Here is a 13,706-nt window from a genome sequence, read left to right on the forward strand (position 1 = left end):
CTTTCTGCTTTGCCCCGTTTTGATGCCTTCTGCTTGAAATTTCAAAGGCTTGACTGCTTCCCCTTTGGTCTACGGCTTTGGCATCGGTTTGCTGCTGCTGCAGCTCATATGCTGCAGCAGCTCATGTGCTGCAGCAGCAGCTCACTGACCAACGCCACCACTCATTTCGTATGTTCGCCGCCCCGTACAAAGCGTAGAAAGGGATTTACACCCTTTATTTCCTTCTACTAGGCCAAGGCAGCTAATAGACACTTGCAGTGGAGTCTACCGTTCTCCAGGATCTTCTTAGCCATATCACCTGAAGGGGGTCGCGGTGGCAGCTTCGGCTGCAGCTGCAAGAGAGGGGAAGCGCCCCAACTTCTACCTGTGCCTCACAAGATACACCAGCAGCCGATTCGCAGCTAAGTGGAAGACGCCACGGCAGAGACGGTCCGCCATCCGCCTCAGTCTCGCCTGTGCGGGCGTCGGCAGCGGTCTGTGCGAGCTTTTCACAGTGAGCCTAAAGGGCTCCTCCTTGGTGAAAGCGCTGATAGACCTTTTTGGCCTGGTAAGACTCACGATTTTCGAGGTTTGCCCTCCGCTGCAGCTGCGACCAGCAGCTCCACAGCAGCAGAGCTCTGTGACCAATTGAGCGGCCGTTTCCGCGTGGAAAACTCCATGACATTCTGGGGATTCGGAAGCAGTGCATTGCAACCATAGCACACAGGGGCCTTTGAGGTTTGGCTGTGGTACCACGGATGACTGGGGAAATGACGCAGCTGCCGAACACTCAGGCTGCTCTCCAGCAGCAACTGCTGCTGCAGCAGCAGCAGCAGCAGCCCTATGCCAATGCGCAGAGACCCATCAGGGTTGGCCATTTGGGCTCTGGCTACCAAAGGATCCCTCAACAAACGGGTAGGCTGTCCTTTTATTGACTGCTCCGCCTTGAGGGATTCAGGTTCTGACTCTCTAGTGGCGGCTCACAAAGACACCAGGCGGGCTCCAAATTGTACGTGTCGCGGTTGCTAATGATAGCCTGACCGTCGGCTTTTATTTTTTGCTGCAGCTACCGACATGGGAACTCGTGGATATGACCGAATGGAGGGTGCTTCAGCACACTACGCCTCTTCCAGTGTTCACATGTCAGGCCCCCAATCTAGCGGGGCGTCTGTTGCATTTGGGGGAGAACCAGACGTACCGTCTGCTGCGGTGTACAGAAGAAACAGAAGAAAGGCCACTCTAAAGATGGTTTTAGTTTCCGTTATACTGGTCTCCTTTCTGTGCAACTTTGACCACGGCGTGATCCCCGCAATCCTCAGCGAAATACAAAAGAACTTCAACAACCAGATAAAATTCGTGGAACAAAGCCTCTTCGGATCTCTCGTCTACTTCGGGCTTATCATCGGCAGTCTCTTTGCAGGTGAACAAGCCTAGTTTGATGCGCTCTACACTCTACATTGCCCTGCTCCGTACTGCCATCGTACATGAGTGACATCCAAAAAGCATGTGCGTGTGCAGATATGCATCTTGCTCTTGCTCAGTGTTGTTCGATCGGACCACTGTGAATACATATGTGAATGTGCACATATGGACTTCAGTTGTATTCTACTACTTCTGCAGGTCAAACAGCCTGCTTCCCATCTACTTCACAAGACCTATCACTGGCTTGCTGTGGGCTTGTGTATGTGCGTGCTCAGGCATTGCTCTGCAAAGCTATGGAGCCAAATGGCTTCTAGTGGGAAGCTTGCTTTGCCTTTCGTCTTCCCTATTTTTCTTTTCTAGTTCGAACAGCCTTCTGCTCATGTACTTCACGCGGTTCATCACGGGCTTGTGTCAGGTAACCTCGCGCGTTCAAGCATCGCAGCGTCTCCCTTGCACAGTGCTGAAGTGGCTTTGCATCAATATAGACCAGGATCTCACGAAATGTATAATAATGATTTATTCGCTGTTTATATTGCACAGGCAGTGCCTGTGGTTTATTTACCCGTTTGGGTTGACGACTACGCACCCGAGGGTCAAGTGACTCGGTGGATGTCTTACACCCAATTGGCAGGCATCGGAGGTAAACCGCATAAGCACCACTTCTGCACAAGACCTCTTTTTTCTGAAGCAACTGTGCATTTGTTTTGGAATGGTGCACCTGCTCTTGCTCAGCCGTTTCAACCTGGGCCATAAAGATAATGATAAGCATACACCAGCGCGTTCACCGGGACTTAGCGAACCATAACAATTCGTAATTGAGTGTCGCTTCCGAGGTGTATTTCTCGAATATTTTGCGTATACCTCTCTTCTTACACCCTCTGTGACTACTTATCAGGAACTGTCAGCGGTTATTTCATTGGCGGTGTTGTTTCGCGTTTCACTGTACCCAGCGGCGAAAGTGGATGGCGAACTCCTTTCTTCGTTCAAGTAAGGCTTCTCCCGTTGAAGACAAAAACATAATGAAAAAGATGCCCACAAGAAATTCGACATTGTCTGATCGGATACATGACCTAGATTTCAAGGCGTTCTTGTGTTGAGGCTTTTACTTTGTGCTTTGCAGTCCGTGGCTCTTATTCCGGTTGTTCTGCTTCTTGCTGCCTTGCCTGCAAGCCTCGTGAATCTTCCTGATAGAAGCCAAACTCGTCCAGAAAGACAGAGGTGGGGATCCATATGTTAGTTCCAGTTTCTTATTGGTTTCATGCACCAAACGTTAACGCTCCTACTAATTAGGCAAGCACATGACCAACGCCTGACGTACTTGCACAGAAGTGCACCAGCTTTTGAGAACGCTAGAAGAATGACATCAATCTGTCCTGCCAAAGCATCTAAAGATGTTTTTCAGTTACGAAGAACACGCCACGTTTGTATGCCACACAGCTGCACGTTTCTGTCATCAGGACCGGTTTGAGTACGATTGGCGAGACTGATTCATCTGGCCAGTCCTGCATGCACAACTTCTCTACTGCCTGGACTGAGGTCAAGTCTCTGCTCAAAAATCCTCTCTACTTGGTGGTTACCATGGGAATGAGTGCGCTTTACTTCGTAGTAACTGGTGGGTCACACACATTGGAACTTTCGAGAGATTGTTCCTTGGACAACCACGAAATTCCCAGTACAAACCAGAAAATGAAACTGCGTGAATACCAAGTTGTGGATCAAAAAGCTTTACGGGAAGGGTTCTCTTCCGCGTTTTTTCAGGCATTCAGTTCTGGGTTACAGAGTTCCTGGTTTCAGTGCTTCACTTTCAAAAGCTCTCAGTGGTTGCTTTAAGCACATTCTGCTTCCTAACCGCCCCGACATCTGGGTAGGTCATATACGGGCTTGTTCTGCTCAGTGGCCATTTGCTACTGCACTACAATACGTTGCCTTTCTTAAAGACAATTTTAGAGGTTTACAGATTTGAAGCACCTTGCATGTCTTCATGATGCTATTGGTTGTCATACGTTTTGGCGTCGCTTTCAGAGTCTGGTTTGGTGGATACGTCTGCGATCTCTGCGGAGGATACCGAGGTGGCGGGCAGCAGCGAGTGGCAGTTAGAGTCACAACCCTTTTTGCGGGTCAGTTGATCAGATTGGTATTTTCCGCATTACTGAGATCATGTCTTATAATGGCATGCACACATACTCTGCCAAGTGGGTAAATAGCCAACGGAAGTAGGCGCTGCTGCACAATCGCGGCCATGGATTGCTCTGATGAGTTTGCTCTCGTTTTTGTTGTAGGTATCGGAGCATCATTGGCAGTGACTTGCATCTATGTGGAATCTTTTATCCTCTTCGCTCTTCTTCTTTGGGGCTGTCTGTTTTTCGGAGCTGCTTTGGTTCCCGTTGCTGTGGGCATTCAACTCGCCAGCGTTCCGCTCCACCAGCGTAGCATTTCTTCTGCCCTTAGCCAATTCGCGTAAGCGCATCTTTCTGCCATCATTTTCGATAGATATCATGCGCCACTACGGCACACTGTTTTTGCGTATCCCTCCTAGGATAAGTAGTGCAGTTCCGACTATGCTTTGACAGCTCTACTTGTACTGCTTGCAGAACGTATCGCAGACACAGTGTTCATTTTTCTGCGTTTTTGTTACAGGTACAACATGTTCGGCTGGTTTAGTGCCCCACTTGTCTCTGGTGTGGTGATGGATTTCATTGACTGGTGCCACCCAGCTGGAGGCAAAGAACTTGCGCTGCGGTATGCCCTTTAAGAGTTGATAGCACTATTTCAGGAGGGAACTGCGGAAACACTTGGCACAATAGCTCATTCTACCATTTCCCCTGTGGTTTCTAATGCGCAGATTTGGATTTGAGATGATTCTTTGGATTTCTGTTGTTGGCTTTGTTCTTTTCGCTGTTGCAAACACACTTGTCCGGCCTGTAAGTCAGTACAATCGTTTATGCGAAAGATTGCAGGCATCCTGGTTCCCCGTTTTCTTGACGTATATGTAAGTGTGTTAGCCGCAGCAGCAACTAATCAGGCACACAATGTCGAAACGCTTCTCAGTCCTTTTGCTCTCCTTTTCAGACATTTCCTTCCGAAGACATCGAGAAGGAAGAGCTGGAGCTACAGCTCGCGCGTACACGAATGCCAACATTGTCTTTTTAATTGTTTGAGGGAGAACTCGCCAATACTTGCGGGGCTTAGGGTTTTCTTCCATCAGCTCTAGTAGGCCAGCCTGCAAAGCAATGCATGCTGCAAACATTTCGGTCTTTAAAACCCGTTTAACTCTTTCACTCAAAAATTCATTCCTTCGTACATCCGAGTTCGTCAAGCGCAGTTTATATTTTAGCGAGGAGAGCGAATTTTCTTGTATGTACAGGTTACGTCCATATGGATTATTCAGAGTAACTATCATAACATTTAAGCACCTGTAGGGGCATCTGATTTGAAGCCCGCAGTCACGGCCAGGAGAAACCCAAATATAAACTTTTTGGAATTTACGCAAACGACGAAAATACGTGTGATTAGGCCAGCTTACAGATGTACACATCTCAAAGCTATCAATGGCAGCAGAATTCTCTGCGGCTGCTTGCCCTATTCTAATGGGCGCTTAGTTGTTTGCCTCGGCGTATCTATCTTCATTAGTACTCGGCTCGAGAACATAGAGCACACGACCTGGGGGGATCACCGGCGGATTTGGCGTAACACACCTAATGGCTTGACGCTCTTGCATTTGCACTGAACAGTCAGTCAAAGCAATATCTAGAAGGCTGAGCATTTCATTCCGCGTAGCCAATCTGTCAAAACATCTCAACCCGTGTCGCGGCAGTAGTCAGTGCAGGCGTCCAACTGCGGAAACCGCGTTTTCGCCGCAGAAACAAAAGCTTTCCAATCAATGCCTTCTTCACACAAAGAGGGAGATGGACGCGAAAACTCTGTTTTCCCGCGTAGGGCAATGTAGTTCCTGCCTGTCATGGCATTGCGTGTGGTGGGATACGTGGGGACTCCTTTCAACTTCCCTGTCGAAATAGTACGCAGATGCAATTCAATCGTATGATAACTGTTTAGAAGCTTAATTCCGCCTTCTATTTTTATTTTGTATGCTTTTCCCAGGTGGCGCGCCTGTCTTGGATACGACCATGGTGGGCGCTGCCACCGGCAGTTTCTCAGCAACCCTTGAGCTGAAGCACAGCAAATTCTGTTTGGCAGAGCAAAACGAGGCATCCAGGAAATTGCCTTACCATTAGGGGCTTTGCTATGCAAAGTGGGGTGAGAGCATACGCGGTGGTTATGGTGGTGGTGGGGGGTCGTACTTTGGTACAGAAGAGCCCCATAAACACCCCGACCTGAGGATCGCACACGTTCTTTTTTGTTTAATACCGTCGTCCAAGCCTCCGCGTTATCCCTGTGGGCCTTCTATAGTCAAAGCACCGTCCCGGTTCCCTGAGCGCCCTGTGCCTTCGGTGTCGTCCCTTTTTGTTGAGCGCTCTCCAGCCCGTCCCGACCGTTTCTCTTTCTTCCTGTCGATGCCTTGAACTCGCCCCTTCTGAGCTGTGTGGGCACCGCAGTAGTTCAGCATTTCATATACAGCCCCCTGTTCACCGTTCCCCTCGCTGTCAACAACAGCCATGAGGGCGACTCCCGCCACCCCCGAGGATGCCCCTCACCAGCCGCCTGCACATGCGAAGCTACAGGCCCACGACATGGAGCACGACGGGCTCACTCCGTGTGAAAACAATGGGGCTTTGGCAAACATGGCGACCGTAGAAGGGGCGGTGTCTTTCGGGGGAGCACCCTTCTTCGCGGGAGCAGACAGTACCTCCACCCCAGAGAAAGAAGCCCAAGGAGCGCCACAAGAAGAAAGGAGCGCGCATGAAGAACGCAGACCAAGGGCCTCCACCTCTTCCGTAGTCTCTCTGATGTCGCAAGATGGCGAGGGGGCAGAGAGTTCTTCCACCCCAGGCGAGGGAGAAAAGCGCCTTTCAGCCCGCCCCCGCAGAGCAGCATCCTTCAGAAGCAAACGGGCAACAGCAGCAGAAGCGGCGGCAGCGGCTGCTTCAACACCGCCCCCTGTGCCAGCAAGGTATCGAGAGGAGCTCCAAAAAGTCGACGAAAGCATCACAGAAATACTCGATAAAGGACTTCCTGTAAGAAGAAGGGCTGACAGCTCTCGCTTCCTGCTTGTTGACGCTGCTGCTGCAGACATCTTTTGCTCAGGCATTCCTCCAGGTGCCAACTGTCTGCATCTTGCCCTGCAAGAACTGAGATTTCTCCGAGTAGCACCTCTCACTAGCACATGGAAGCCTCTTCAACGCCTATGACGAGTGGCTCGTGCGCATGGTTACCAAGTCGAAATTCTTGAACTGTGTGGTGATGCAGGATACCGGCCTACTCTCTCATCGTGAAGCGTATTTAAAGATAAAAAGGGAGATCGGATTCCCCGAAGGGGAGGAAGAAAAGGAAGGGGAAGAAGAACAGCCCCCAGGTTCGCCTCTGCACGATTTCTACCGACCCCCGCTGCTGTCTGTAGCTTGCATGAAAGGAAGACTTCTAAGCCCATCCTAAATGGCCGTGCCTCGGCGTGTCTCTACAGCATAGCGCGGCTTGCTTCCTTGCTTCCTGCTTCGCTCCCTCCTCTCTGCACGAGTTCTCAAGGCCCCTTCAAACATTCCACAGCGCCTTTGTGTGTGTGTGTATATATATATGTGTATGTGTGCGTGTGTGTGTCATGGATGGATGGTCAGGAAGCGGACTCGTGCTGTCTCTGCAGCGGCTCTTACGGATACTGTGCGAGGGTTCTCCCCTCCCCCTATCTGCCCTTGCAGAGGCCGCTACCAAAGCCCTTGCAGACCCTGGGCCGAATGAAGATGCTCCCGTGTTCAATGTGGATCCTCAGAGCCTCAAAGTTGAATTGCCCATCCTGTTGAACCGCCGACGGTACGGACGGCAGCGAGATGAGAAGCTGCGCGCCACCGCAGGGATGCGGTTGAAGAAAGCGACCTCCTAGTCGCGGGGAAGCCGTCGATAACGGCCTCCAAGTACCCGCGAGAGCAGCGCTTCGACTCGCGTGTTGATCTGGGAAGGGTATGTTGGGGTCTGCATATGCGGCGTGGTTTCTTTGCCCTCAGCTTCGGGCTGGTGCGCCCCCTGAACGCCGAAGGCGCTCCCCAAGGGGCCTCCCGGGGGCCCCCGCAGGGGCCTCTGGAGGATACAGCGCCTCACAAATTTTGGGTTTGGGAGTGCGTGGTTTTGGACGGACTGCCTGCAGCCTTCAAAGAGGCAGCCCGTAAGGAGAGAGAGGGCAGACAGGTGTGTCTGAGCGCCGACGGCCTCCTTTCGCTAGAGGCCTCCCTGCTGCCGCCGTGCATCCGCCTGGAGTTGATTCCTCACAAGGCAGTCTCCTGGGAAGCGCTGTCTGCATGTTGCGCTCGTCGCTCGCGAGAAGGCTGCCCCCGCCATTGCTCTCGACCGGCCTCAAAGTCTCCTTCCAGACTCCTGTGGGGTGTGTGTGTGGTCTTCAGAACTTGAATCGTCGGTTGCGAGCTTTTGAGAAACTCAGAGACGCGCTGTGCGGAGGCGTCGAAACCGAGCTTGCGGCAGCCAGAGAGCGCGTGCAGCAGCAGCTGGAGAGGGAGGCCGCTGCGGCGGAGAGGAAGCAGCAGCAGGAGCACAAGCGACGGCAAATCGAGTATGCCAGACAGGAGAGGGAGCGTGGCAGGAGGCAGCGAGAGGAGCAGAGGGAGGAGCAGAAGAGGCTGAAGGAGGCTGAGCGCGAGAAGCGGGAACGCGAGCGACTCGAGAAGGAGAAGGAAAAGGAGGAGCAGCGGTTGGTAAGGCTTCTAGAGCTTGAATGCTTTGGGAGGAGCCTCCCTCCTGGCAGCGCGGGGGGGAGTGTGAGCGGGAGAAGGCGAGCTCACGCCTAGGCGCGGCTCTCGGCTGTGAGCGTATTTTTGGTGCCTTGCGGAGGGATGATGACGCCCTGCTGCTGCCGCGAGTAAGGGCCCCTCGGAGCAGGCGTGCAGATCCTCCGTGCGCACTTCGTGTGTTGCTCAGCAAAAGCTGCAACAGCAAGCAGAAAAGCAAAAAGAGAAGAAAGCAGACCCCAGCGTCAACAGGCAGCAGAGCTTGATGGCTTCGTGGCTTCGGCGTCCTGCGCCGTCGCTCGCGGGGAGCCTTCAGAGACTCGCTGCTGGGGTGGAAGTTCAGGCTGGCGATAAGAACAAGCGAGGCTGCTCGCTTGCCGCGCGTGGGCAGGCGGGGATAAACGGGGAAGGAGGGGCAGCAGTTGTTGTCGTGCTTGACGAGCAGGAGCAAGCGGCAATGCGAGAGAAGGCGGCGCTGCGTAAAGCGGCCGAATCGGAGGCTGCCTCCTGGCGAGCCAGCAGTGACGAACGCGATGGATTTATTGCAGCTGTTGAGGGCCTGGCTAGATGTAAGTATCCCAAAGTTCTCTCCCCCTTCCCCTTCTAGCTCCACAAGAATGCACTGCCTCGCCTGCTGCCGTGGACGAAACGCAGAGAGGAGGCCCCTGTGTCACGACGTCGAGCCGTGTAAAACGGAGCCTTCCATGCGCGATTTCCTCGCGCATGCGTTGGAGTGCCTTGAAGGCATCATTGCAGAAACTTGCCAACAAAAAGCTGCCAAAGAAGTGTGTATGTGTGTGTGTGGGTGCGACCCCGCAGGCGCAATGCAGCGGCACCGCCACGTGAACGCAAGCGATCTTCCGCAGCTGCCAGAGGGTAAATTTTTTCGCGTTGGTGGGGAGTGGAGGTAGAGAACCTATTTGCAGTTTGTCTGTGTGTGACATACAGTCAGCGAAAGGACCGCACGCGCCTTCTTTTCACGCATGTTTTCGTAGATCTGGCGGCTGTTTCCGCGGATCCTCCCGCTTCGTTCTGTGGCCAAGGGCGAAGGGAGCTGCTTGCGGTAATGCCTCTGCAGGTACAGCGTCGCTAGAGCAGGAGGGTGAGCCCTCCTGTCTGCTGCGGCAGTTTTTGCATAAGCATGCGATGCCTGCGCGTGAACGTCTTCGCGAGTTTCTCTCCTTTTGCGGTGCGTCCCTTCCTGCCTTCCCAGCCCAATCTTCACTGTTTGCTCGTGTCTCGTCCTGCCTGTTGCCATCTCGGGGAAGGGGAGAAACGAAAAGGGAAAAGGTGGCGAGAGGAGACGTGTCTTTCTCGGCTGGCTTTTCCGGTGAACGGTTTTGTCGAGTCTCTGCGCGCGCTGGGTGCGTCGTTGTATTTCTATGCCCTCAGCGGAGCATCGCCGTTTCGTGCATAAAATTTCTCTGCAACAGACCTCTAGCGGCTCTGCGGGGCTGTCCACTGAAGCAGACGGCAGCAGCAGCAGCAGCGGCAGCGGTGGGGGGTACAGACAGACGGCAGCAGACGTGAGGAGAGGCCTCACGCTGACGGATTACTGCGCGGAGTCTTTGCCTGACGCGCCATTTCTTCGACCGACATGGATTGCCCTTGATGAGTGGAAGAGGCCTGTGCGGAGGCTTTTGATGGCGAAACAGGCAAAGGTAGGCCGTCCCTTGACTGCTCGGCAGATGCCACGGAAGAGCGAGAGCAGAGGACGGCTGCTGTCGCGTCTGCATGTGCGCGTGCTCTGGCAAGGTGCTTCGACTGCCTAGCCTGAGTCTAATTTCGAGAGATCAACTTCACAGGTGGCGGAGGCTGAAAGCTGCGCAGTGTGCATTACTGCCATAAACGGCAGGAAGCGCCACAGACGAGGATTCAGAGAGGCACTTGTAGAGACATCTGAGCTCTTCCCCTTCTAATGACGCAAAGAAGAAAAGGGGGGCAGGGGTCGGACGTGCTTCTGTCTCTGTGACAAGGGGTGCTGGCGTGTGTAGCGAAGCGATTTTTCCTTTGCCGCAAGGTTTTCAAGGAATCGCCCTGTTCCGATGTCGCTGTTGTTGCGTGCTGCGTCGTGAAGTGTTCAACAGGGCGCGTGTGCAAGAAAGGCTGGCTATACGTATAAATGTGTATATATATGAATATATATATTTATCTGGCGTGTGCTTTTGCGCTGAGCAGACAGCAAGTTCGTGCGAGCAGTGGGCAGAGGAGAGTTGCATCGATTATGAACGAGACAGCGACGATGAATGGTTCGAATGTTTCGACGCGGATGATCTCGAGGACGCTAAGGAGGAGGAGGAGGAGGAGGAAGTAGAGGGGGAAGATGACAGAGACTGGCTGGAAGAAGACGAGGAGGCCAAAGAAAAACTCCTTGTTACGCCCGCTATGAAATTTGAGTCCTTCCTACAGTGGAGCTTCACGTTCGACGGGGAGCCGAAGGCGAATGAGTCAGACCGTAAGCAGGCCGGAAGACAGGGTGTCTACTGCGCTTGCATCTTATGCAGCCTCTAAGAGCGCTTTGCACGGCTGCCTACTGAGTACCCTTGCTTCCCGTTCAGAAAATGGCGTTGATTGCGTGCGTAGAGCCTCTCTTTCAGCGGCGGGGGAAATGCAGCAAGTATCTGCCCGCGTCTCCGCTTGCGTGTTGTACCTCTCAGTTTCGCTACCGCTCCTACCCATTCCAACGTTGAAGGACCGCAATTGGTGTTCTGCCTATGGCTGTATCGGCGACGATTGGGGTGAGGAGCATCCGCTCTGCTAGGGCGTGCCTACCCATGCGTGTGCATCTTCAAAAGGGCGCTTGGGCAGTCCGTGTGGCAGCAGCATAGGGGTAGCGGAGTCAGGAGGAGGCATACATTGTAGCCTCAAGGCACCTCTCATCAAGGCTCACAATTCATGCCAGAGGCACACGATTGCACGGGATTGGGGAGCTTTGAAGAACGGACGGTGCCTTTGTTTTTTGCGTGCTGACTTCAAGGAGGCAACCCCTTCTCCCGACTCGATGCCCTTCCAACGCATGCGCGTCGCAAGTGGTCAGATGAAGACAGCATTAATCTACTCAAGGTGAGTAAAAGGGCCTCCACTGTGCAGCTGCACTGTAATGCTCCGGTGGCAGGAGGTTCACAGCTTTGGAGCGTGCGGGAGTTGACACCTTCTGTGCTACGGCGGCTTGCACTTCTTCGCACATACGTGTAGAGTATAGTACCACGCATACATGCAGCATGGCCTGACCTCCAGGTGCCAGCTGGGGGGCGATCGAAAGCGCGAGGCGCTTTGGTTTTTGATTCAGTTTTTCCATGGCAAAACCGTCGGAAAGCTCAAGAACATCCCGGAGTTTCAGAGAGCGTACGTCTTCTTCTCTCCCTCCCTCCATGCTGCGTTCGCTAGCTCTCGCCGTGGTGGTGTTGGTGCTGCTGCTGCAATATTTGAGGGTCCGCAGAAAGTAGTGCGTTTTGTCTCCAGGAACCGTCATGTGACGAAAGCTGAGGTTGAGCGGCAGCTGAAGCAGTGCATGGTCTACGAGCGGCGGCCTGAAGATAAACAAAGAGTGAGCCTTATTATTCTTCTTCTCTGCTGCCTGCTTTTCAGAAGTGGGATGCATGTTGGTGGATAGCACAGGGAGAGTCAGCAGCGGAATTGCTGCTGGCACCCTTTGCGTCACGGGGGCAGACACGGTTACTTGGAAATGCAGGGTCTGTTTCATGGATTGTCTGTGTCTCAGCGTTGGTATGCAAAAGAGGGTGCCGCACGGGCGTTCAGTTTGGTTGAACAACTGGAGAGCATTCTGCAGGCTATACGCACAGAGGAGCGCCTGGCCGAGGCAAAGCAGCAGGAGTTGACGGAGCAGCTGAAAGCTCAGCTGGCGGCTAATAATGCGCTCGTTGAAACCAACGAGAAGAAAGAACAGAATTGCATTGCCGCAGCATCAGTGCCAGATGCAGCCACCCCGGCAGCAACGCCAGCAGCAGGGCAGACAAAGGATAGGGGTGAGGCAGTGGGTAACCCGTCACCGCCAAGCGCCAACGGCAAATTACATGCCTTCTTCGCAAAATGGTCTGAATCGGTGGGAGAGTCTCAGCAGCAACACACGCATGCGGCACCAGCAGCAGATGCAGCGACGGTGAGTGAAGGTGCAGAGCTTCGCCTCAACTCGAACGTTCAGCAGAGGAGGTCTCTCTCTGTTTCTCCTAGTTCTATTTTATGGCCAAGCGGGGTAGACACTGCCTCGGAAGCAGCAGCTGCTGCTGGTATCGCTGCAACATCTGCCGCCGCAGCAGCTGCTGCTGCCGCTGGCGAAACCAATCCGAAAGATGCTGCACTTGCTGCCCATGTCGCGGCAGCAGCCCTCCTCGCTGCGAAGCTGGCAAGGGGGGCAGCTGAGCGTAGCGAGGCTACAGAAGCGGCGACTCTAAGTGGCCAGGAAGGTGGATCTGCCTCATACAGCACGGAAAACAAGACATCTCACCAGAAAACACCCACAGTTGCTCCTATGCTGTGTGGCGCTACAGTATCTCGCACGACGGCTTCCAGGCGCAGGTCTGCACCCGGAGACTCAAAGGGTGCAGAACTCGCACCGAGTGAGCGATGCAGTCCAGCAGCTGTCGTGCCGAGCTGCGTTGTGGATGACGCAGACAAAGTGTCATCTGGGAAGAGAATGCGGAAGAGCGCTGTGCCGCATGACTCAGAGGTGGATCTGCCGGGAAATGCAGTGCCGAAACGCGTCAAGCGTCGGCAGTCAGCGGTGACAGCCTCGATTGCAGTCTCACGAAACAATTCAACATGAAAAGTCACGCCGTGTAGTCGTGCAGCACAGCGCCTCGTGATTTTGTAAGCGTGTGTGGTGTTGGCATCTGGCCAACTGCGGCCTTGTAGGCTCGTGGTTAATTCGATTTGACGCTACGTTAATGCTTTACAATCGTCACTAGGCAAATATTGAACAACGTTTCCATTACGCGGAAAAATACAGTTTTTTGTGTTAAGACCAGGACGCTGCCGTGTTGTCATAATTTTACAGGGGTCGCATAAAACCATAAACCGTACTAAATTGAAGGCGTTTCGGTACGGCTGGTTCTCGCCGGGATTGGGGAGGGGCGGGGAGGCACAGGCGAGGATGGCAGCGAAAGACAAATTCTGAAAGCTGCAGGCAGTGACACGAGCATCTGCAAAATGCTGGCCATCAGTTCATTGGCAAAAGCGCTACGCGCTTACCTAAGTCGTTTGCTTTCATGACGCTACAGCAAAGCTGAAAACGAATCCTGTGTCTAGCTGTGTGTACACCCTGCACATGACGTAGTCTGAATATCAATGCTGCTGGCACACTGCACTGCTTGCTGATCGTGGTAGAAATGTTGGGCACGCCTTTCATTTACAAAAGCTCTTTCACTAAGCAATAATGTGCGGTGCAGCTGGAAGCAGCCATGGCTTCCGAGTTGGGGATTGCCTTCATGTTTATGTTTC

At 53.4% G+C, this 13,706-nt stretch overlaps 2 protein-coding genes across 2 annotated transcripts; both read left to right on the plus strand.

Moving 5' to 3' along the window:
• Positions 1-1,053: 1,053 nt before the first annotated feature.
• Positions 1,054-4,551, plus strand: LOC34623379 (putative metabolite transport protein YncC). The gene is given in 12 exon segments (XM_026337733.1): positions 1,054-1,399; positions 1,677-1,816; positions 1,942-2,041; positions 2,297-2,388; positions 2,522-2,637; positions 2,859-3,013; positions 3,160-3,265; positions 3,424-3,518; positions 3,681-3,858; positions 4,039-4,140; positions 4,244-4,313; positions 4,471-4,551. Coding segments are annotated over 12 exon segments (1,581 nt in total).
• A 1,463-nt stretch (positions 4,552-6,014) lies between these two features.
• On the plus strand, positions 6,015-13,032 carry LOC34623378. The gene is given in 15 exon segments (XM_026337735.1): positions 6,015-6,533; positions 6,766-6,871; positions 7,131-7,323; positions 7,515-7,695; positions 7,908-8,216; positions 8,440-8,818; positions 9,069-9,178; positions 9,345-9,438; positions 9,642-9,910; positions 10,428-10,704; positions 10,907-10,987; positions 11,227-11,312; positions 11,539-11,594; positions 11,712-11,796; positions 11,971-13,032. Coding segments are annotated over 15 exon segments (3,807 nt in total).
• Positions 13,033-13,706: the final 674 nt, after the last annotated feature.

This window comes from Cyclospora cayetanensis, unplaced genomic scaffold (genome assembly GCF_002999335.1).
Source record: "Cyclospora cayetanensis isolate NF1_C8 unplaced genomic scaffold, CcayRef3 CcayRef3_contig_2, whole genome shotgun sequence".
NCBI lineage: Eukaryota > Apicomplexa > Conoidasida > Eucoccidiorida > Eimeriidae > Cyclospora > Cyclospora cayetanensis.